Below are 24930 nucleotides of genomic sequence, written 5' to 3'. Positions count from 1 at the left end.
CACATTACTTCAGTTCCAAACGTCATTTTCCAGGATGATTCTGCTCCGTGCCATAGGGCAAAACTGGTAAGTAACAATTTAGAAACCTTTATCCTGCCATTAGACTTAAATTGGCATGGGGTTAAGTAATTTTTTTTCCTCTAAACTCACACGCAGGTTCAGAAATGGAAAAATGAGCATGGGGTCAGCAGTTTACCTTGGCCCGTAAAGAGCCCCCATCTGCATAAACAATTATCGGATTCCTGCTGATAAATGTTTATTTCATAAGTTTTGCAGAATTTCATACATTCATCGTTAATCGTTCGACCGAAACTTCTCACATGATCCCATTGTTGTGAAAATGCGAGGGTGATGCAATTTTTTTTTTTTTTTTTACCAGCACTGTAAATTGAGCTCATAGAAGTTTTCCTTTCATTTAACTTAGCAATACATAAACACGCATTATCAATACAAATTAAATGTTACTTTAATTTTTTTAAAATGAACATGTAACGTTTCTTTAAATATTATTTATCAATTACTTCTGCTTGAAATTATAAAAAATTAACAACCTTTTTTCAGACTGAAAAAGAGTATTAAAGTAAGAATAAACAAGCACCTCGAGCAAAATTAACAAATACAAGGGTGTTACTACTTGAAAATCCTGAAAACTAATACACCCTATACTTTTTATTATCATTATAAATTAATTAATTATTTTTTTCTTTTTGGAAAAATTTTCGTGCATTTGTTCATTTCAAGTAAGGGCATTTCATGGTTTGGGAAAACTTTCAAATCATTAGTGTTCTTCAGAATTGAGAATTTTTCAGACATAACAATTGACATCCTGTAAATTTAACATTAAAAAAAAATAAATAAAGAAAGATAATTCAATTCAAAAAAGAAAATAAAAGAAGCACTTTTGAGAAGAAATGAAATGCCAAAATTCAGCTACAACATTAAACAACTTATTGCTATTTCTGCATTTAACATTTTTTTGTATTTCATAGTGCATTAATTATTCCAGAAATTCCAGATATGTACTAAATACTGAAAATGATGATTTTATGTCTTCATTCAAACATTTTTTCAGAGGTTTCAGGCTGCTAAGCTATCAATCAACAATATTTATTTATCATATATTCCCTAATTTGCTCCTTGAATCAGTACCAGGTCAGTTTCTAAAATCTAGAGTTTGTGCCCTCTTAAGCCATGTCCGATTTTGAAAGACTTTTCTACCAGTAATTGCACCAAACTATCTTTTTATTTTCCAGTTAATGAACCGTGAATTTCTCAGAAAGTTAACTGATCTCTGTGGTGTACTAGGGGGTTCTTACAAAATGGTTCATGGCTATAGGGTGTGCAACCTCTGGAGATTTAAAACTAATTTGGTACTTTTTTAAGGAGGGAATGGTTAATAAGTAAATGTTGTTGATTAATAACATAGCACCCAAAAATCTCCGAAAAATGTTTAAATAAAATCATAAAATCTGCTTTAATATTTAAAACTATTAACTGTAATATGTAGCAAAAACTTTGGGACAAAATTTTCAACCGAAATGCAAAGAATAATTTGGGACAAAGATAGTAGAAAAATATTTAGCTTTTAACATATGAATCTAAAACAAATAATTACTCGTAATTTTTTGTACTGTTCTTGTTTTTTAGCATTTTGCAAAGACGTTGGTTCTTCTTTTTCTTTTCTGGCCTTTTCTAATCTTGCTTTTGATCTGTAAAAAAATTCATACATTTATCTTTTTTTTTCACTTATTTTTTCCTCATAAAGCATGGTACTATATAGTATAGTCGCACTCGCTTATAACGAGTCCTGGTTTAACGAGAACACAGATTTAGCAAGGAAATCAGAAATTACATATGTGTGTTTATGTAAATTCCTCAAAAACAATGACATAAGAAAGATACATTCAGACAGTTCAAAGCAAAGTAATCAACTTCTTTGGAACAGTGATTAAAAAGATGAAAAAATGCAACTCTGATGAACTTAATTTTATTAACTTTTTCACCAACTCGTTTTTTACGAGCACTCGGCTATAACGAGAAAATATTGCGGTCCCTTTGTGCTCGTTACAAGCGAGTTCGACTGTATACATACATTGACATTTGGCATTCAAGTTGCCAAAAAAAAATGTGAATCATAAAACAAGGTTCTCTTATGCATTTAACTTAATATTGAAAGTATGACACACAAGGTTACTTTAAATACAAGAAACAACAACAATTTTCTTCTGTGATTATTAAAATTAAAAGAAGTTAACATTTTCAAGACAAAATACTTTTAATTTTGAGTTAATACATGCAAGTAGGTGTTTCAAAAGATAAGGTAACAAGAGCTCTAGTGGGTATGTAGTTTCTGCATGAATAAAATTCATGCTGAAGATAATGAGGACGATCAGAGCTTTCAAACAGTGCCGATGGATAGAGCTGGGTGTCCACAAGCAGGACAAAATATCAGCTAGAAGATGGTTGCATTGATGGAAACATCATAAGCAGTGCAATAAAGTTTTTGAGCTGATAGCTATTGGACCACCTTTCTTACAATCCAGACCTCGCACCAATTGATTCTTATCTCTTCAGGCCTTTAAGAAAACAATTGGGAGACCAACATTTCAGACCCAATGCTGAGGTTCAGCAAGCCGTCTTGATGTCGCTTCATTCTTGACAATGATTTTTCCAAGTCGGTTTTAATGGTTTTGTGTACTGCTGGAACTAATGCCCGAATAATTTTTATGCCATGTGGGTTTCTTATATTACTTTTTGAAACTCCTTTGTCTTTAAACTCATTTAGCACTGTGTGTGTTAGTAAAAAACGGAGAGGGAAGTCAAGGACAAAGCTATATACAGTGAAATAGGCTCAACATGAAAAATTGGTTGACACAAAATGACATACTGGTCTGCACAGTATATTGCACAATTTAAAACGCATCTTTTAGCATGAAATCTTTTTAACAGGGAAAATTATTTTGGTCACTTCAGTTTTGTGTTAGACATTTTTTACTGAACATTTATATATCTATACAATAAAAAGATCAGCATGTAAATATTGTTTTATAATTTAGCATATTACTAAAACAAAGATGTGTATTTTAGCATGAATGAATGAACTGAGCTGAAAATTAAATCACTGAATTTGAATGGTAACAAAGGTAGAATGCTTGGATCAATTTTTAGAACAATACTGATTTTGCAGATTTTCAAAATAAGGGGGAAAAAATCCTTTTTCAAAAATTTTTTTTTTCTTAAATTAAGGACTAGAAATGAAAAAAAAAAAAAAAACCCTAAGCAACAAAAAGAATTGAAACTCCTATTTGGGAGTGGGGGGAGGTGGAGGGGGCTTACAGATTAAGCTAAACAAAATGTGAATGGAAGCTGTAACAGTTCAAAATCTTGTCAAAAGATCACACTGGTTGTATGCACCAGATATGATTGTTTTCATTTTTCGACTCTCTTGGAAAAAAATTTAATTTTTCAAACTTAGGTTGATTTCCAATTCTAGCCCTCAATGAATGTCAATAGCTATATATTCAAGAGAAATATATTATCATTACCTGGGTATAGAGTAAGCAGCAATCCACTCTCTGGCTTTTCTTAAATTTTCAGTCCCTTCATGATACCATGTTGTTTCAGTCTATGAGAAACGATTGAATGAACATTAAAATGCTAAGAATAACATTTACCTTTACATTGAGATTAATTTTAAAAATATATAAATAATCAATACTAGAAATATAAAGCAGCAATAAGAACTGAATGTAAGTGCTTCAGTAGAGAATTCAGGAAAATAATTTTATGTGAGTTTAAATAGTCAACTATCGATAACTCAAAGCGCCATGCGACCAGCTAAAGCCTATGGGTAGGCAAATTATTGATAGCTTGAGCAATGGGAAGTTCCTGCAGCCTATTCAAGATCTTGGGACCCAATGCAAATTTTGAGATTAAGATTACCAAATTATAAGGCCATGAATTATGGCGAGTTGACTGCAAGGGCATGTACAGGAGGGGAGAAGGGACACCTGTTGACCTGAGCCTGAGATCTTTAAAATGAGGGGTGAAATATATTGTAACGGATTCGGTGCGACTTCCACTTTCTTGAAATGAAGACACAGTTCTTGATCAAAAAATACAGGAAATTTATTTACACTATGTACAGGAAAGAGCGTCAACAACTGCTAAATTATTCATCAGCAAATTAAGCAATTATCACACAACACCGTAAACTCACCGTTTACACACGTATTTACTTCCAAATACGAAAACAACACAGCGAAATGCCTGCAATAAACAGAGCAAATACACTCTCAGTTTGAAATCTCAATCGAAAATCAACTCTTTATCCAGCGTAACGGTTTATATACACACCGAAAGAAATCTCTCAAATATTCCAAACGCTTCTGGAAAATAGTAGACCGTTATCAAATTTTATCAATGAACAAAAAAAAGAAATAGGAGGGTAGTATACTTTAGCCATATGTTAAGGGGTTGTATATTCATTACGGGAAACTATTTACAGGTTACGTTACTACAATAATTACTATTTACAGGATTTGTAACAATATATAGAGACATAAGGGTACACAATATGGGGGGGGGGGGGCTTGAACAATTTGTGACAGGCCCCAAAATTTATGTGCATGTCCCTGGTTGAATGTATTTTTATTATATAAAACATTCCTTCCAAAAAAATTTTAAAAAAATATTTTGAATTTTTGCACATTCCCTACGCAATTGATTCACTAGAGAGACCAACATTAACTGTAACTGGTATTTTAAAGTTTAGTTTACATGCTGAATAATACAGAATTGTGGATAAGAGAGCGTTTACAGAATTGAATTCAACTTTCAAACAATTTAAGTTGATTGAAACACAGAATGCAAGTTAATTTAAACTCTTTAAAAAAACTTAATGCAGACAAAGAATTTTTTGGAAGAACATAATGTTACCAATTTTTCTTTGGCTTCCTCTTTTTCTTCCTCTTGCTGTTTCTTTTTTAATGCATCTTCACCAAGTCTAGCTAAAACTTGCCTCAGCCTTTCACGACGGTCTGCAGGTCCTTCACCAAATGTACCTATAAGTTCATACTATAAGTACATTCATGCAAGTACATACTGTAAATTCTTTCTTTATAATATGCTTTATAATGGGCATTTTCTACTCCGATAAACCACAGATTTGTTTTTAATTGCAGCGCTTCGGAGCATTTTCAATTTTTTCGACACCTTTTCCGGGGTGCGGCGATTATGCCGAGGCAAAGTTTCTTTCGGAAATTACTGTACTAAATGATAGCTTTTAATCGTAATATGATTTTTTGAAAATGAAATTAAGCGTTCATTTTTCTGTCCAAACCACCCTATTTCATGTTCATAAAATTACAAAAAATGAAATGGGCTGGAAGGATTATTTGTGTTTTGGCTGATCTCACCCCTAGACAGAATTTTCTTGTTAAACCAACAGGAAGAAAAACAAAAACAAGAACAAACTCAGTGAAACAGATGGTCATAATATTGCTGATAGCAATATTGTTCTATACAAAACAATAGTCGAAACAAAAGCACTCTTATATTTTGTTTCTTAATTCAATATGAATAACTAGTCTAAAGATGACGTCTACATGAAGTCATGCAGTTTAAATGAGTATGCAAGGGAAAAAAAAAACTTAACAATTAAGTTAAGTTTTAAAATCAATTTTATACTTTTGGATTGCTTAAAAAAAAACTTACAAATTGGTTCTCCAATTTGACGTAAATTTGCTTTAACTTCAGAATCATCAGTGGACACATTGATTTGACGAGCCTATGACAAAAGGTAATAAAATATTTTGCATTAAACATAGTTATGGAATAAAAACTATCAATACATTAAAAGCATACTAGCATTAAAAGGTGAGAAACATTAGGTAAACCTGTATGTATATATATATATATATATATACATACATACGGTTTTTTCAAGGTGTGAAAATATTCAACTTTTTTTTATTGTATGAAAATAGGGAAAATCATAGTAGTGATCAATACCAAAAAAGAAAAAAAAAATTCAAACTGAATATTTGTTTTAAACTGTAATATTTAAATTATATGCCAATTTAAAATAGAAAATATTAATCTATTTTGAGAAATGTAAACGCACTTCCATTTAACACATAAATTTATCTACATTAAGTATAATTTAATTTAAAATATAATCATTCCAAAAGCAAAACCAAATTAATATTGTAAATGTATTTTCAATAAGTTACCCCCCTCTAGCCAGGGCTAAGGCAGAAATACATGAAATACACCGCCAGCTCAGTCATTCCATCCGATGACTGCAGTTTTGTGGCTATTAGCACTCATCAGTCCGGAATAGGAAGTGACTGAGATGGAAAACCTCTTAAGGAACCCAAGAGTGCCAAACAAACTGGTAGCTAATACAGAATTAGCACTGACCAGACGAGTGACCAAAGCAATGGTTCGGTTCAACTCTAAGACTGCAAGCAAGGCACGGTATTTTCAAGCTGAGCTGGTGGTGTATTTCATGAATATTGTAAATGGCTAACTTGGTTTAAGTTTATCTGCATTCCTGCATAGTTGGATAATTACTTTTTTTCATGATATATTATTTGATAGTCATTATTATTTGATAATCATTGCAACAAGTTATGTCATACGTAAAGAAGCTTGCATTTACCTTTACCATTCAAATACAAACCAAAGTTGCTCAAAATAACATTACAAATTACAATTTTTTCAAATGATTTTCTGCTATGTTAATCTTTTTGGTAACTCTATTGTTTTATCGTTAAAATTGAGAAATGAAATTTAAACATTGCCAGACATTTTTATTTTTTCTCTTCAAGTGCAAAATTTAATCTGTTGTGGGCAGATAAAAAGCAGTGAAAACAATTTTTTTTTTTTTTTGCATTTTTGTCATCTTTTCTTTTGTGCGTTAGCTTTAGAGAACAAACTTGCTTATTTGGTTTCTGCAGGGAAAAAAGCACGAAAAATTGTCTAATTCCAACATTTACCTATTGTTAGTAATGAATCCAGAGCGTGCCTTCAAATATCATGAAAATGCAATTCAGTAGGTATTGTTGTTTACCTGCCTATGGCAGTACTAAACTTTGATCAGAATGATTAACTTTAAAAGGGTTGTTTAAAAAAATATATATTTCATTGTGTAACATTTGTGAAATTGAAGCACTGCAAAATTTAAAATCCAAAAGTTTTCCTTTTTTTAGCTGCATATTTTATACAAAAAAATAAGTTAATGAAAAATAGTGATAAATAGAGGTCATATATTTATTACTAAGCAAAATAATTTTTTTTCCAGTTACTGTTTCATATTTAAGGGGGGAACCAGTTCAGACGGGTCAAAAAATCCACTTTTTTTTATGTCATAAAATGTTAGTAAAACTATTCAAGAATATGTTGCCAAAATTTCAGCGAAAATTTTCGATTAGTCCTAATACTATGAGCACTTAAGTGATTGTGGAGATTCGAAAACGTTCACACTTTTTTTTTTCACATGCATTTTTCTCAAAAAAACTTTTTTCCAACTGGTGGGAATTCTAGTTTGAAGAGTTATTCACCAATTGTTTTGAAAACTTGTGTGAATATTCTTTATTCAATTTTAATCTATATGAACTTAACTCTGGGATGATAAAAGTATTTTTTTTTTTAATGCAAGAAATGTGAAAAAAAATGGTAGAAAAACATGGCATTGTAATCAAACATCTCAAAAACATGCAATTTTTCAACTTTTTTGATCACAGTTAGGTTCCTATTCTTAGGAAATATGTTGTCAACAAAAAATAAAAATTGTAATGATTACAGATAAAAATTGTGGCTTCGGTAATGCACACCAGCAACAATCTGTGATGGCAACAGCCTATGGACAGCAGCATCTAACTCCTTGGAAAAAATTACAAAGTGTACTTCAAAAGATGAATAAAATATCCTCCAAGCAAATAAAATATCCTCCAAAAATTCACAAAAACCCCTAAAATTTCGGGCTCCTAAACTGGTTTTGAATTTGTAAGGCTAATGTAATGTGTCATAAGAATAAAGAAAAATTGAAAAGCAACAAATTTTAAATTTAACTTCCGAGTGTTTTCTCTTACTAACTAAACTACTTTCATTGTGACAAAATTGACAAGTACGATCAATTTGAATTAAAATTGTACTGTGGCACTATATTGTAATTTTCATTAAATGTACACAAAAATATGTTTGTTTAGCAATTAAATTTGTTTTCTATTCGGTTGCAGAATATTAAAGTATTCAGTCCAACTGAATATTTGGTCAGTCTTTCGAATACCAACCGAACATTCCGTGCATCTCTAACCAAAGGAAAGATGGAAAGGAAAGAAGACATGTACAATTTTTATTTTAAACATTAAGAACCTTTGACAGTTTGTAATTTGTTTAAAAACTAACAAAGCATTCAAATGTAACTCATCAAAAAATCTTTTAAAAAGTGAGAATGTCATTTAACTGCAAGAAATATACAACACCTCTTTTTTGAAAAAAGTGTTCTTTGTTTAACATGCATGTTGTTTAACTTTCAGTTTACAGCATACAAAAAAACGAATTCTAAAAAAGATAATTCAGTTTTGTGCAGTTTCAAAAAAAAATTAAGTTTTGGAGCAATAAATAATGGGGCAAAAAAGTTTTAATTAGATGCTTCATACAAACACATCAAGTGTACATAACATGACCATTCAAAAATCAGCACTTTAACTGATAACTTGGAAGATTTTCAGCATGAAGAATAAACATTGAGATTATAAACGAAACATTAGATGAGCAAGTAGATAATTTGCTTTTATATTTGTTAAAAACCATATAAATGTTGTCATACTTTTTTCCTACGTTCAAATTCTTCTAAAAGCAGTTGTTTCTCTTTGTTGATTTCCTCTTCAAGTTCCATATACTCTGCAAACAAAAAGCTTCACTTTAAACTCATGAAAATAAAGTTTTAAATTTAATAATAAAAAGCATCTTCCAATATTTTATAAACTACTAGCTTATTGTCCAGGCATTTATTAGTACAGAATTTCTCACAGACCAGCACTTCACAACATGGGGCACATGTCCCACAACGAGGAATTTTAATACCAATGGCGTTTTTGAGCAATCACAATTGCTTATTGTTCTCACTTGACCGTTTTTGATGTTTGGTTCCTTTTTCAACCCCACCCTCCTCTGCAGGCGCGACTCTTCCCGGTAGCCGCCTCTCCTGGTCGGTGGCGTCCATGTCCTACATACATGCATGCTCATACACATACAGACACGCACCTTTACACACATACAGATATGCGAACGTGCATACACACAGGTCTACACACACACACAACCCTACACATACACAACTGTACACACGTAACCTCCCAAGAGGAGGGACAGGAGCCATTTCTAGAAACAAGTCAGTAGGGTAGTAACCAATAAGTAGGGTTCAGTCGCAACTCGTGATTGCGAAAAACATAATCTGAATTCAAAATTTCAGAGTTCAAATTAATTACAAACTTTTTTTTTGAGCAATCATGATTGTTTATTGCTTTCATTTGAGCCTCCTCGATGTCCAGTTCCTTTTTCAGAATGGACCAGGGGCCTCTGCAGCACCGCTGTCCACTGGAGGATGGAGCTGCTCCTCTAGTCCTAGCCTCCACTAGCAGCACTGTCCACTTGAATCCTCTCTTCCAGGCGGTGGCATCCATACACATGTCCTGGATACACACACTCCTACATACACATACGTTTACACACAAACAAGTCCTTACACACATACACACACGTAACCGCCCAGGAGGAGGGGCAGTCTTGGGAGGACATGAGCCGTTTCTAGAAACAATAGCCTCCGATGAGTAGGGTCCTGTCGCAACTCGTGATTGCGAAAAACATAATTCGAATTCAAAGTGTCAAAATTCAAATTAGATATATATACACATTTATATATTAATATCTTTTTTTTTTCTTTTTTTGAAAATTCGTAAATTGAAACTCAGTTGTTTTTGTTTTATTTATTTATTTAGTTATTTATTGTGCTTCCTTCAACTTACATACACGTGTTTTTTAATAATATTAAGTTCTGTTGTGTAAAAATCCAAATATTTTTACTGTACTGTATATATTTTCATTGCTTGAAGAAAGTATTATGCATCAATACAGCTAAGTTTTTGAAGATGGCCATTTATTACCATATTTGTTCTTCATTTTAACCTTGTTGTGGTTTATCCATGATCTTTATTATCCGCTGCACTTGTGCCACCCAATCCCGCGGATAATCGGGAGTTTATTGTAATAGTACTTTTGAAATTATACAATGCGAAAATGTATTCATGTTTTGAGTAACAGTATCTATGCATTTTTAAAGGGGAGAATTTACATTCTTTTGTGAGGCATGATCAAAAAGAGGTTGAGAACCACTGTATTAGACTTTTTTTGCTGCTTTTTTAACATTAAGATCATAGTCAAAAAATTAAAAACTAAACCTGAGATTACTTTAATAAAATTAGTGTCTTATGAACTGTTCACTTAGTGATAGTTGGTAGATATTACTTAGGATGAAATGATAACCAAGCGTGATAAAAAAATATATAAAAAATATGTGAAACAGTATGCAATCAAAATAAACATAAAATTCACACCTTCACTAATATTAACACTCCCGGCTGCAGAAGTCTCAGCTTCAGGTTCAATATCATCATCACTACCTTCTTTTGCTTCATCACTTTCTTCATCTTTCTGTTGTTGTTTCTCTTTTTCAATTAATTTCTGCCTTTCCTGCTCTTCTAAGCTACCAAAATGTATAATTTTCTGACGTTTCACGTAAGTAATATCTTCATCATCTGACATTTTAAAATTCTATACTACAATAGAAAAAGACAAAAGTTAGTAATTTTATAATTGTATATATTGTTATGAATTCTGTAAATAGTAATTATTGTAGTAACGTAACCTGTAAATAGTTTCTAGTAATGAATATAAAACCCCTTTACATTCGGCTGAAGTATATGATCCCCCTATTTCCTTTTTTTCATTGATAAAATTTGATAAAGGTCTACGCATTTCGAATCTTGTGGAATATTTGAGAGCTCTCTTTTCGGTGTGTATATAAGCCGTTACGCTGGATAAAAAGTTCAGTTTCGATTGAGAATTTGTTCTGAGAGTGTATTAGCTCTGTTTATTGCGAGGCATTTCGCTGTGTTGTTTTCGTATTTGGAAGTAAATACGTGTGTAACCGTTGAGTTTACGGTGTTGAGTGATATTTGTTTAATTGCTGATGATTAATTTAGCAGTTGTTAACGATTTCTTCTGTACATAGCGTAAATAAAGCTCCTGTGTTTTTATCAAGAACTGTGTCGTCCTTTCAAGAAAGTTGGAAGTCGCACCGGATCCGTTACAATTGGCGCCCAACATGGGGCTTCTTCTGGACTTTCTTGGAGTAAGTGTAACTTTGGACATTTTTCATAAAGACTGTTTGAATTTATAGACTTTGTTTTTATGGTGATTACTCGTGCAATGGATGATCAATTAAAACAACTTCTTGGCGCAATCAATGCTGTGAAAAGTGACTTGACTAAAAGTTTTGCGGTTAATCAAGACCAATTAAAAAGCGATTTGACTGCAAGTTTTACTGCAAATCAAGAACAGTTAAAAAATGAATTAGCGACTAACCAAGAACTGTTAAATAGTGATTTAACTGCTAAAATTACTACAAGTCAAGATGAAATGAAAAGTGACCTAACGTCGATGAAAACCATGATGGAGAATCAACTAACCGCCATGGGAGATAAAGTCGATGCTCTGGAAGAAAAATTGATACTGTGGAAGAGCGCATTGCCAATGTGGAAAATAAGTTGGAAGAAGAAGACAGGAAATTGACTTCATTTAAGGAAGAAATAATTAAGGATGTGGAAAGGAGATTGGCGACCGCAGAAAGCAGCTCGGTACAGTTTGGCGCTCCCACATCGGTTGCTCAACCATCCATTAAACTTGCCACATTTGATGGGAAAAGTTCGTGGCAGGTGTACAAGACCCAATTCATGATAGTGGCGGAAGCGAACGGATGGGACTCTGCTACCAAGACCTGCCATCTTGCAGCATCCCTGAGAGGTGACGCAGCGGACATTCTTCAGACCCTTCCGGACAGCCAGCGCCTGGATTTTGCCGCCCTCACATCTGCGCTGGAGCTTCGCTTCGGTGAGTAGTGCCAGAAAGATTTCAGCCGACTCCAGTTGAAGTCCCGTTTCTAGAAAACCGGGGAAACCCTGCAAGAGCTAGCGGCGGACGTCGAGAGACTGTCTCATCTTGCTTTTTGCAACTGTCCTGCGGATGTTCGAGACAACCTGGCACTCAACTACTACATCGACGGGGTTCGAGATCCGGAAATCCAGAAAGCTCTACGGATGGCGGATGTCAAAGACCTGAATTCTGCTGTTGTGTATGCGATGAAGTTGGAGGCCGCCCAGCAAGCAACCCGCAAGGATCGCCATTCAATCCGCGGCGTGAAAACTGATGAGTCTGATCTGGTTTCGTCACGCTTTGCTGAACTGGAAAAGCAAATAAAAGAAATTGCAGGAACCCTCAAAAGGATTTCGGCTCCCAAGGACCAAAATGGACAATCACTTAAGTGCTGGAAATGTGGCGGCGAGAGTCACTTACGAAGAAACTGTGAAGCTCGCCAAGAAACCAGAGGGAAGAGCACCTCTCCCTCTCAGGTCCCGGAAAACTAAGCCATGGCAATCTCGCAGGGCGGAGGTCGCCAAATTTGAATGAGCCCCATCTTAAACTTTTCCAGATTTCATCGAAGAGTGGCGGCAGTAACGGATTGTTTGTTTACGCATATGTAAACAGGTTTCCCTGCGAACTGATTATTGACACTGGAGCCAATGTTACAATCATTAGAACAGATGTGGCTCGTCAATTTGGACTCAACATCCTATGGACGCCGCCCTGCGTTACCCCCCAAACTGTGACAGGTGACAAGATCGAGATTGAAGGTAAAGTGAATGTAATCGAACCCTCATCCTGTCCTTGGGCCTCTCCCATCGTCTTAGTCCGAAAGAAAGACGGCTCCACCAGATTTTGTGTCGATTACCGACGGCTGAATGAAATCACCAAGAAAGACAGTTACCCTCTTCCACGGATAGACGACACCTTGGACACTCTTTCCGGACACAAGTGGTTTTCGACCCTGGACTTGAAGAGCGGCTACTGGCAGGTTGAGATACACCCTGATGACCGAGAGAAGACAGCGTTTACAACTGGACAAGGCTTATGGCAGTTTAAAGTGATGCCCTTCGGCCTCTGCAATGCACCAGCTACGTTCGAGCCTCTTATGGAGACAGTGTTAAGAGGACTTTCCTACGAATCCTGTCTGGTCTACTTAGACGATAGGGTCTGGTGGGGTAAAGTGGTCATAAAATCGTAGGTTTTCAACTTTGGTGGGTAATAAATACAACAAATAATTTAAACACCTCAACTTTTTTTGCTGTTATTTTACATTGCATTATTAAAGAACACAGTACATTGAAGTTTAGAAAAAAAAATATTGATTTAATTAGTTTTATAACACTTTCTTTTCCCTTTGTATTTATGACCACTTTACCCCATGGGATGGGGGAAAGTGGTCATAGCATGGGGTAAAGTGGTCATAGTTAAAAATAAATGCAAAACCGTATTAAATAACCCTAATATTTGTATATTTCAGTTACTTTTATGGTTACAAGTATATGCACTAATATATGCGTGTATTCACGAGTATATACGTGTCGTGTAAACATGAGTAATCACGTTCATATATGAGTAGATACCGTGCATACCTGAGTATATACATGTATAGTAGACGTAAATACGCATATATGTACAAGTGTACATGTGCGTATATACATAACTGTACATAAATGTATATACGGGTATACACGAGTTAATTCGTGGATGCATCCAGTGCGTGTTTGTACGTGTCTACTCACGTATATACACGTATATAGGGAAGCACGAGTATATACGTATGTATTATATACCTGAAAAAACGTATATACGTACATTTATGTGTCCGTACATACTCGTCAACCAGTACATATATGTATTCACGAGTATATACGCTTACATACATGTATGCCTACAGAGTGAATCCAAGCTCTTGAGCAAAAATCTAAGGGGTGTGAGAGGTGAGGATAAAAAGCAAAGAATAATAAGGAGTTTATGGTCGTTGACGCGCTACATGCACACAAAGCCAGAAACTGATGGATGCAAAACAGGTCACAAATTTTTTACACAAAGATGATTTTACTCAAAATTTAGTTTTTAAGAAATATTTAGAGCACTTTTTAAAAGTTACGGTCCGTAGTAGTTCTAATACACGCATCGCAACAAAGGCGCAGCGACGGATGAAAGTTTTTCAAAAGTCTCGTTATTAAACCAGAGAGTGCTTTGTGATTGCGACGCATGCATTACAGCTGCAGGCCGCAAATTTCTTCAATCGCTTTAAAACCTTCTTACAACCTAAAATGTTGTGCAAAATTGTCTTAGTGTAACAAATTTGTGACCTGTTTTGCATCCATCAGTCTTTGACTTTGCGTGCATGTAGCGCGTCAGCATTGTGTTTGTGACCATATGTTCCTTGTGATTCTTGCTTCTTATCCTCCCTTCTAACACCCATATACGTATTTATTGGTGCATTTATGTGAATACGTTTGTATACGTGCCTACACGAGTATATGCGTATGCATACGTATATACTCGTATATTTAACCCCATTTACGGTAAAAACAATACATATTAAGTGAAATTAATATTTAATTCATATCTGCCTTATACATTACTCTTAAGTGACATTAAAAGAACAATATTCGTTAAGCCTAATATTATGACCACTTTACCCCATCTTACTGAAATTGTTCTAAAAAATGATCTAAAATATATTCAGCTAACTGCTAATGAGTAAGCGATCTTAAGACATGTAGGAAGCTTCCTGTGCCGTCAATCTGTTCATAATTCTAACAAACAAAATTTCCCAAAAAAGTTAAAAAAGGTGTTTATATTTTTAAAATTTTCATATTTACACAAAATATTTTTTTTTACCAAATAAAATTTTGCCAGGTTTGGAAATTTTGTATTCAAAATGTAGTTTCTAACTCCCCGAACCTAAAATAAAATTTTCACATTCATTCGAACATTTATTTCCAAGCTATAGTCATTTATTTGGCGTATGACCACTTTACCCCATTGACCACTTTCCCCCACCAGACCCTATCATCATTGTGAGACGCAGTTTTGAGGAACATCTGGCAAATCTTAGGAAGGTGCTGCAAAAGCTTAAGGAAGCCAATCTGAAGTTAAGCACGTCCAAATGTAATTTGTTCCGCCGGGAAGTGAACTACCTTGGTCACATCATCTCTTCTGAAGGTGTACAAACCGATCCAGAAAAGGTATCTGCGGTCAAGAGTTGGAGTCGTCCCGAAAACATCCATCAGCTGCGAAGTTTCCTGGGGCTTTGCACGTACTACAGGAAGTTTGTAAAGGGTTTCTCCAACATTGCACGACCTTTGCATAAGCTGACGGAGAGCAAGCAAAAGCTTGAATGGTCCAAAGAATGCGAAGATGCATTTCTACGACTGAAGGAGGCTTTAACATCAACGCCTATCCTCAGCCTGAAAAATCCTTCATCCTGGACACTGATGCGAGCAACGAGGGCATCGGAGCTGTTTTATCCCAAGAAATTGACGGCAATGAACATGTCATCGCTTACTGGAGCAAATGCTTATCAAAGTCGGAGCGAAATTACTGCGTCACCAGAAAGGAGTTACTGGCCATAGTGAAAGCTGTAGAACACTTCCATCATTACCTCTATGGCCGAAAATTTCTGCTTTGGACAGATCATGCCTCGTTAACTTGGCTTTTGAACTTCAAGAATCCAAAAGGCCAGATAGCCAGGTGGATACAGCGGCTCCAGGAATATGACATGGAGATCAAGCACCGAAAAGGGTTGTCTCACGGTAATGCAGACGCTTTATCAAGGAGACCCTGTCCTGAGAACTGCAATTATTATTCCCAAATCGAGAAACAGTATGGAACGACTAGCCCTACTGCCTATCAGGTGACAGTGACTTCAACATCATCAGAACCTGATCCATGGAGTGACGACCAAGTTCGAAAAGATCAACTTGAAGACCCCGACATAAAACCAATTTTGGAGTTCATGGAAAGTGACAGTCGGCGCCCTAGCTGGAAGGACGTTTCCATCTTCAGCCCTGCAACAAAAAGATACTGGGCTTTATGGAACTCACTCCATTTACGGAACGGCGTACTGTACCGAAAATGGGAATCTGATGACGGCAAAACATCTAGGTGGCAGTTACTACTTCCCCGATCAAGGATTTCAGATGATCTGAAAAAAATACATAGTAGTGCGACTGGAGGACATTTTGGTGTCTTGAAAACCCTCAATAAAGTTCGGGAGCGCTTCTTCTGTAGCAAGGCGAATGATGACGTGGAGAAGTGGTGCCATTCTTGTGACGCCTGTGCTGCTCATAAAGGACCGAAGAAAAGAAGCAGAGGGAAGCTACATCTGTACAACGTTGGAGCTCCTTTCGAACGAATTGGGATCGACATCTTCGGTCCTCTACCAAGAACTGCTGATGGGAACAAATACATTCTTGTTTCCATCGACTATTTCACCAAATGGCCCGAAGCGTGTCCCATTCCAGATCAAGAAGCTACCACCGTAGAAGAGACTCTAGTCCAACATTGGATCTCGAGATATGGAACACTTTTGCCGATTCATTCCGATCAAGGGAGGAATTTCATCTCTGCTGTGTTTAAGGGCCTATGTCAAATTTTCGGAATTGAGAAAACTAGGACAACACCACTACAACCACAATCGGACGGCATGGTGGAGAGATTTAACCGCACAATCCTGAAAAATCTCTCGCTTATGGTATCCAGAAATCAACAGGATTGGGACAAGAAGCTACCTTTGTTCCTGCTGGCCTACCGCAGTGCTGTCCACGAGACTACCGGATTTGCCCCATCTCAGATGCTCTTCGGACGAGAGCTTCGGCTACCTTGTGATCTCGTCTTCGGTCGTCCTTCGGATGCGCCTTCATCGCCTGAGGAGTACATCCAGAATCTCCAGGCCCGGTTGGAAGATGTTCATAACTTTGCACAAAGCGAATCAACATCGCGGCGGAGAAGATGAAGACCCGATACGACACAAGGTCTACTGGACATGAATTCAATGAAGGCGACAAGGTTTGGTTATGGAATCCCATCCGACGGAAAGGTCTTTCACCCAAATTGCAGTCGCATTGGGATGGACCCTACAAAGTCCTTAACCGACTGAATGACGTCGTAGTGAGGATCCAAAAATCACCTAATGCAAAACCTTGGGTTGTACATTATGATTGGTTAGCCCCAAACTATGGCCATAGTTCATGAGTATTACATAAACAACCATGGTTGATAACATAAAAGTTGTAGATAATTTTTTTTTGCTTTTAATGTTTAGTAATATTTCTTGTTATTATTGCGTTTCCTATGCATTACTGGTTATTATTTAATGTGTGTATTTGTGAACTTGTGATAGAAGTTTGGCACCCTTTCTGGGGATTGTACTGCCCTGGACGTGCAGTCCTTAGGAAGGGGGCAATGTTACGAATCCTGTAAATAGTAATTATTGTAGTAACGTAACCTGTAAATAGTTTATTGTAATGAATATACAACCCCTTTACATTCGGCTGAAGTATACGACCCCCCTATTTCCTTTTTTTCATTGATAAAATTTGATAACGGTCTACGCATTTCGAGAAGCATTTCGAATCTTGTGGAATATTTGAGAGCTCTCTTTTCAGTGTGTATGTAAGCCGTTACGCTGGATAAAAAGTTCAGTTTCGATTGAGAATTTGTTCTGAGAGTGTATTAGCTCTGTTTATTGCGAGGCATTTCGCTGTGTTGTTTTCGTATTTGGAAGTAAATACTTGTGTAACCATTGAGTTTACGGTGTTGAGTGATATTTGTTTAATTGCTGATGATTAATTTAGCAGTTGTTAACGATTTCTTCTGTACATAGTGCAAATAAAGCTCCTGTGTTTTTATCAAGAACTGTGTCGTCCTTTCAAGAAAGTTGGAAGTCGCACCGGATCCGTTCCAATATGCTTTTTGTAAAGTAAGCATCATGCATGCATTGAAATACTTGTCCATTGATTTACACTGACTGTAGGGTTTTATACAAAATTTTGTACAGCAGAAGTTACTTATAACAAGAGCGAAGGGACTGGGATATTCGCTCAAATTTTATGAAGTGCTCCTAAAAAACAAGTTTGTCCAAAAAATCAAAATACATATGCATACTTGTTTAACCAGGGGTAGAATTGACCGACTTGTCACACATAGGACATTTTCCACAAAAAATATAGGACAAATGTAGAACACATTACATGAATAATTTTGCTATGAAAAAAGAAATAATACATATCATATCAAGGGTCTGGCCAGAGGATATTTGGGTCCGTTAACGGACCCTTCACAAAAATCCGATCAACCAAAACGGACCTTTCACAAAATCCCGATCAAACAAAACGGACTCTTCACAAAATTCTGATAAACAAGATCGGATCTATCACAAATTGTTTATTGCAAGAGCAGATCTGAAAGCAAAATAACGCATATTTCTGTGTATAAACCGATAATTTTTGGAACCTTTTTTTAAGTCAAATTAGAGGGATCAGCTTAAACAAAATCGGCTAATTTTGAAAAAAAAAAAATCTGCACTCTTGGGATACTCCTGCAAGCGATAAATGATTGCTACTGCCAAATAAATATAATGGTTGTTTGTTTTATCACAGCTAATTAGCAGCGGTGTTGTTGTAAACTTTTCTGAAAAGGCATTGGTAAGCACTTTTCTCCGCTCATGATTTAATGAACAATAATAATATATATCTGCGAAATGAACTTAGAACTGCAAAGGGATAGTAAGGGTGAGGAAAAAATATGATCGCTTCAGATGGGGTTACCAACTTCAAAATTATCACCACTTAGCGTCTGGCGTTGAACCTTTATAATAACTTGATTAGAAAATATTCTCATCATTTTGCCAGCTTGTCAATATTTGCATTTTTACGGTGCGGTACGATGTTTAATTGTTATTTTGGGAGAAAATTATATGGGTTTTGATTTTTCGATGCTAACAAGGATGATTAACTTTAAATAAACTCTTTTAATTACCGTTTTTTTTTTCTTTAGATGTCTACATTTTGAAAAATGCAATCTTTTATCATCCGATATGAGAATCATATTTTGTTCTTTTTTCAAGCTAACTTCGCTTTATTAGGATTCAAGTAAATGAAAAGTCTCTTTATTTCTGTTAGAACTCCCATTTCAAGTTTTTAAAGCAAAATTCCATTTTCTGTTATGAGTCAAAAATTAAAATACTGAATAGATGGTTTATTTTATTTTTTGGGTCAACTGTGTCCACAGATATTAATGATATGTTTATCATAGGACTCTGAAATGCAATTTTAAAATAATTTTATCAAAAATATTTCTTTTACAAGCCATTTTTATACTTTTGATGCCTTCACTTTGAGAATTGCGATCTCTTTGCATCCGCTATGGGAATCAGATTTTTCGAATTTTTGATGATTATTACGCTTTGTTAAGAGGTAAACAATTGGAATATCTTTTTATTTTTGTTAAAATCACGGAATTTATAAGTTTTAAACGAAATTCTCTGCCTTTTAAGAGTGTCTTGGGTCAAAAAGTTGAATGCTGAACCCTATTCTGAATTTTATTTTATTTATTTATATTTTTGTTACAATTATTTTAAGTACTGTACAGAAATATATCTAGTATAATTCAACATAATGTAGAATGGTAGATAAATATTGATACTTGAAAGAGCGATGCCCCCCATCCCCTTGCCAAATATCAGAAAAAAAATTCAGAATGATTTTCTCGACGTAGAAGAGGAAAACGCTCAACTTTAAGTTTAATTGATGCAGTTTGTGCCATCTCTAAATTCGAAAATTTCGTTTTAACAAAAAAAAAGAAAAACTTCTTTTTTTTTGCGAAATTTTTTGGTTTTTCACAAAATTAATTCATTTTTCACAAAATTATTTTATTTTTCACAAAAAATGGACCCTGTGAAAAATCCTGGACAGACCCCTGCATATATTATTTAGTTATTCTTATCAATGTTTTTGTTTCAAAAAACAAAACAAAAAACCTCAAACAAAATTATAACTTACATCTCAAATGCCTTTCTTGTAGTTGAAAGAATAATTTTTGAAAAAAGTGTACTTTATAGACTAAATAACTGAACAAAATTTGAACAAAGCTGATTTTATTTTTCTTCCTCACTCACGACCCAAGTACAAATTCCACTATTATCTGATTTTATTTCTAAACTGAACCTTTTACCACTTCTATTAAGAACGAACAGAGCTTGAGGAGGAACCTCCTGACGTTTTTCAGAGTTTTCTTTACGCTCGAATGTTTTAGCATGCTGCCTCAGATGGTTGCAAAGTGACAAACAGTTGCGAAAATGGCAAAAAGCGGTAAAATCATCTTTTCCTTTAGTGCACATGCACCAAAAGTTGTACAATTAATGTCCTCCTGGTTCAACCACTCCACACGAAATTGTGTTAAGCAATGCGATTTCGCCATTATAATTCAGCTTAATACAACAAACTACGTTTTAACGTCATAAGGAACTAACATTCGATGATCCCAAAATTTTACAAAAAGAAAAGATTGCAAAAAGAACATTAGAAAATTCCAATTAGAAAATGCACTGAACACAAAAATATACCAACGATTTGATTTGATTTGATTTATGGTAACACACATTGGGGTATATAGCTATTCTCAGCGGAGAAGATTTTACCTCTAATAATCCACAACCTTTTTCCATATTTTATTTCCAGGACAATACACATGAAAGATGTAAATTTTTAAACAAAGCAAGCCATAGAGAACACAGAAAGCTCCCTTTAAATGAATATTAAAATGATAATATGTTAAAATAAGTGATAAAATTGGAAAGTAATCAATGCAATTAAAAAAAAAGTGAAGGAAAAAAAAATCTTTCAAACATAAAAAATTTGAACAAAATTATTAACTAACTAAAACTTTAAAAGTGCCATTAAAATGTTAAATAATGCACCAAATAAATATATCTAGTGAGTAAAAAACATTAAAAGTTCCATTAAAATGTAAAATGAAGATGAGCAAGCATGGCAGCGATGTAAAAATTACTTTTCTATTTTTGCCAAGGTACAAATAAGTAATTCAAGTGACATACCCACAATGGAAAACTACCATTTAATTTGGTTACTCATTGATCAACCTCTCATATTCACTCGTGCCTTTAATCATTTTTAATGAAAAAAAAGAAAAAGAAGCATAATTTAATGCAATACAAGAAAAATGTACAATTGATTTTTTCATTGAACATTTATTTCTGAACATTTTTAACCTATATCAAATATTTATAAAAAAAAAAAAAAAATAGTGGGTTTGCCTCACGCTTAATATCATTGGATTCATATCAATGTTTCAATAAAAAAAAAAACAATTTAATGGCCCATTTTCAAGCCTTTTTTTATAAAAAAAAGGCTTGATTTCACTCCAAACTGACCAATCTATAGACAAAATAACTAAGCTGTAGGAAAATAATAGAGTCGAAAACTGGAAGGGTAGTTATAAAACCTTTAAGAATAAAATAATTATTTTAATATATTGTGTAAACAGATTTGCTACTAATCAAATTGATAAAATTCAGTTTAATGTAGCGGTAGTTTGTCAACACGTTTGAAGTCCGAGTATATAAGAAAACATGTGCAAACTATCAATCATGCATGTCATCCATAACAGATTGCTGCAGTGTATGAACAACTAATAATTCGATTTCTTATAAAAACAGTAATCCAAGAGCTTCAAAAATTAGTCTTCTATTATTATGATAAAAAAATATCTCCTCATTGAAACCTATTAGCTCTGTTAAATAATTAAATAATGATATTTATTTTAAAAAGTTTCTTACTCTTGAGTACAAAATCGAAAAAGTTTGTTGATGTTTGGATTAGATTTTTACCGGCGGAACAATATGCTGCCAAACGAGGAAACAAAATGTTAGTGTCATCCCAGGAGGAAAGAATAGCACGGAGTTGTCATTAAAGCAAAAACTTGCCACCAAATCCTTAATTCGCAACTCCAACGAACTATAGGGGGCACTGAAGTCACTGTCTAATGGCGGACTTAAAAACTAAAACAAACGCACATGGTAACAAAGAAAATGCTAAAAGTGTTGTGATTTTTGTTCGTACGTATGATTTTTTCGCTTTATTCTTTTTAAATTAATTTTCAAAGTCTTGTGGATATTCTGGCCCACGTAGAGTCCCTATATGAAAACGTAGTTTTCAGAGTTGCGACAACAGCAACGCTCGGAAAGCGCAACCGGTTACAGGGGAAGATAGGGTTGCCGCCGAGCTGCAAGATTGGCTCCTTGTTCGCTTTCGAGTTTCATTTAAAAAAATAGTCACAAGCGGGAGCGGAAAGAGTAGCTGAAACGGGTTCTGAAGGATGTTAACTTGCGCCCCGCGGATTCGAAAATGCATGCTACCAATAAATGAAACGCTCAATTTTGATTCAAATATTAAAAAAAGACAAAATGGCCCTGTGTTAGCAGAATTAAAAGTAGGTTTTTTCTTAAACGTTATTCTCTTTAATACGATTAATTTTAAACTAATCAAAAAATTCCGAGGTAACGAAAATTATATTTAGTTTTAATTGATTCAAAATGAATGAGGGAATAAAATCTGATTAAGAAAATGAAAAAAAATAATAATAATAAATAAATAAGCAACAAATAACGAACATAAAAAAAAATGCTTTTGTTTGCTACATTAAATTAAGCTTTAATAAAGATTTTTGAACATAGAAATATTTCTTATATTGATATCAAACGCATTACATTTTTTTTTATAAAAGGAAAAAAATACGATTTTCTGATTTAAATGGAACAAAGTTTAGCATTAGCTTAAAAATTTCGAAAGGAAATATATGGTGCTGTTAGGGGTGTGGCACTCATGTATATGTAAAGGAAAGTTTGAAAGAATAATACTAGAAATATGTAGAAGCTTAAAACAAGGCATCCTATCCAGGTCCAGATCTATACATTTTGGGCCTCCCTGCAACAAAATCTGTATAGTCCCTCCCCAGAGACCATCAGTGTACATTTGTAACATTAAATAGGTCTTAGTGCTAGTTTTTTTTGCAATTTTTTTCTTCAATTTCATAGGTTGTTGGACTCCTTAAGACGTGGGGCACCCCACACTGCGGGGATCCTATCTTGCTCCCCCCCTCCAAAAAAAGAGATTAAGAACCTCTGAATATTTCAATGGTTTAGTGAGCACACCTAGTCAATAGATTAATTTGTATAAAGTTGAAAACTGAAATTATATTAATCAGAGGTCATTTTTATTTGAAACTAGATGCAGATAGAAATATCCAGAAATAAATTGGGAAGTTAGGGGGGGGGCGTGTATTTTGACTCATCATATTTTTTCAACATTCATATATGCATAAGAGTACACTATCTATTATTTAAAATTTTCACCAACATTTTTATACCAAAACAATACTAGAATGAAAAGAATTTGGTTGTAGACATTTTTTCAAGGAAACAAAATTAAAACATTTCAGAGCACCAAAAAAGGACTTGTATGTATTTTGAATTTTTATAAGAAGGCAAAAACTAAAAACAATTTAGCATGAGGAAAACTCATTTATTTCATGCTAAGTTTTCAGATCAATAGCATGATCATATTATTGTAATCTTGTTGTTTTTGTAAACAACATAGATCTCTATTGTTCGATTTATTTTTTGGTCTTATTATATCTATAAACTTTATTTAAAACACAAAATTTCAAGCATTTTCATCCGAAAAAGAAAACATTAGTTTAATTAAAAACTTCAGTCACTAATGGGCTAATGTTCAAAAAGTGCAACTTTGCTGTCACATGCCTTTTACAGTTAAAACTAAGGAATAATTTATTATTTTTTAATTTCAACAAAAATATATCCATTTAAATCTGCCAACAGTTTTTTTTTTTTTTTTTTTTTTTGGAACAATTTTTTTTTTTTTTGGTTCGCAGCATGTGAATTCTCACCTCCATGTATTAGAATTCAATTGATTCAAAATAAATGAAGAGACAAAAAAGGTAAGAAAGTGAAAATAAATAAATGAACGACAGATAATGCACATTAGAAATTGCTTGTTTTTGTTTCGGAAAGGCAAGCGTTATAAAGAGTTTTAAACCTAAAAATATTTCCTGTAACCATATAAAAAGCAATATTACTAATTAAAAGGGTTTGCTGTTAAAAAAAATTGCATGTTTAAGTTTACCCTATACAATTTTCTGATTTAAATGTGATTAAGTTAAACATTAAATTAAAAATTTGAAAGATACATATGCAAAGGAAATTTGAAAGCTTAATACTAGAAATAGGTAGATGGTTAAAATGAGGTAACCCTTCCCCCCCCCCCCCCCAAAAAAGAAAGAAAAGATACCAAGAACCTCTAAATATTTTAGTGGTTCAGTAGGCACTCCTGGTTAAAATATTAATTTGAATAAAGTTGAAAATTATTACTTTCATTTGATGTAAATAGAAATATTCAGAAATAAATTGAGGAGTTGAGGGGGTGTAATTTGAAACATTACTTATTTTCAACTCATATGAATAAGAAACAAATGTATCTATTAAAGTAAGGTAAGAAAAACAACATTAAAAAAAGCACAAATTTATTTATTTCTCTGCATCATACATTTATTACTTAAATTTTGAACAATATTTTCACATCAAAACAATATTATAAAGAAAAGAAAGTAGACTTTTTTAATGAAACAAACAAAAAATCATTCACAGCACCAGTAGAGGACTTGTACTTGTTT

General features: G+C 34.0%; 1 protein-coding gene across 1 annotated transcript in view; it reads right to left on the bottom strand.

Moving 5' to 3' along the window:
* LOC129217000 (U4/U6 small nuclear ribonucleoprotein Prp4-like) overlaps positions 1-22073 on the bottom strand; it is a 33217-nt gene extending 11144 nt beyond the window's left edge. The window contains exons 1-7 of the mRNA XM_054851227.1: positions 22019-22073; positions 10623-10844; positions 8837-8910; positions 5716-5788; positions 4939-5063; positions 3546-3625; positions 1616-1709 (exon numbers count right to left, since the gene is read on the bottom strand). Coding sequence (XP_054707202.1) covers positions 1616-1709; positions 3546-3625; positions 4939-5063; positions 5716-5788; positions 8837-8910; positions 10623-10830 — 654 coding nt within the window. The 5' untranslated portion in view covers positions 10831-10844; positions 22019-22073. The remainder of the gene's footprint in view (positions 1-1615; positions 1710-3545; positions 3626-4938; positions 5064-5715; positions 5789-8836; positions 8911-10622; positions 10845-22018) is intronic.
* Positions 22074-24930: the final 2857 nt, after the last annotated feature.

This window comes from Uloborus diversus, chromosome 2, assembly GCF_026930045.1.
Source record: "Uloborus diversus isolate 005 chromosome 2, Udiv.v.3.1, whole genome shotgun sequence".
Classification (NCBI taxonomy): Eukaryota; Metazoa; Arthropoda; class Arachnida; order Araneae; family Uloboridae; genus Uloborus; species Uloborus diversus.
Note: the sequence above shows the minus strand (reverse complement) of the source record. Positions and strands in the feature narration are given on the sequence as shown.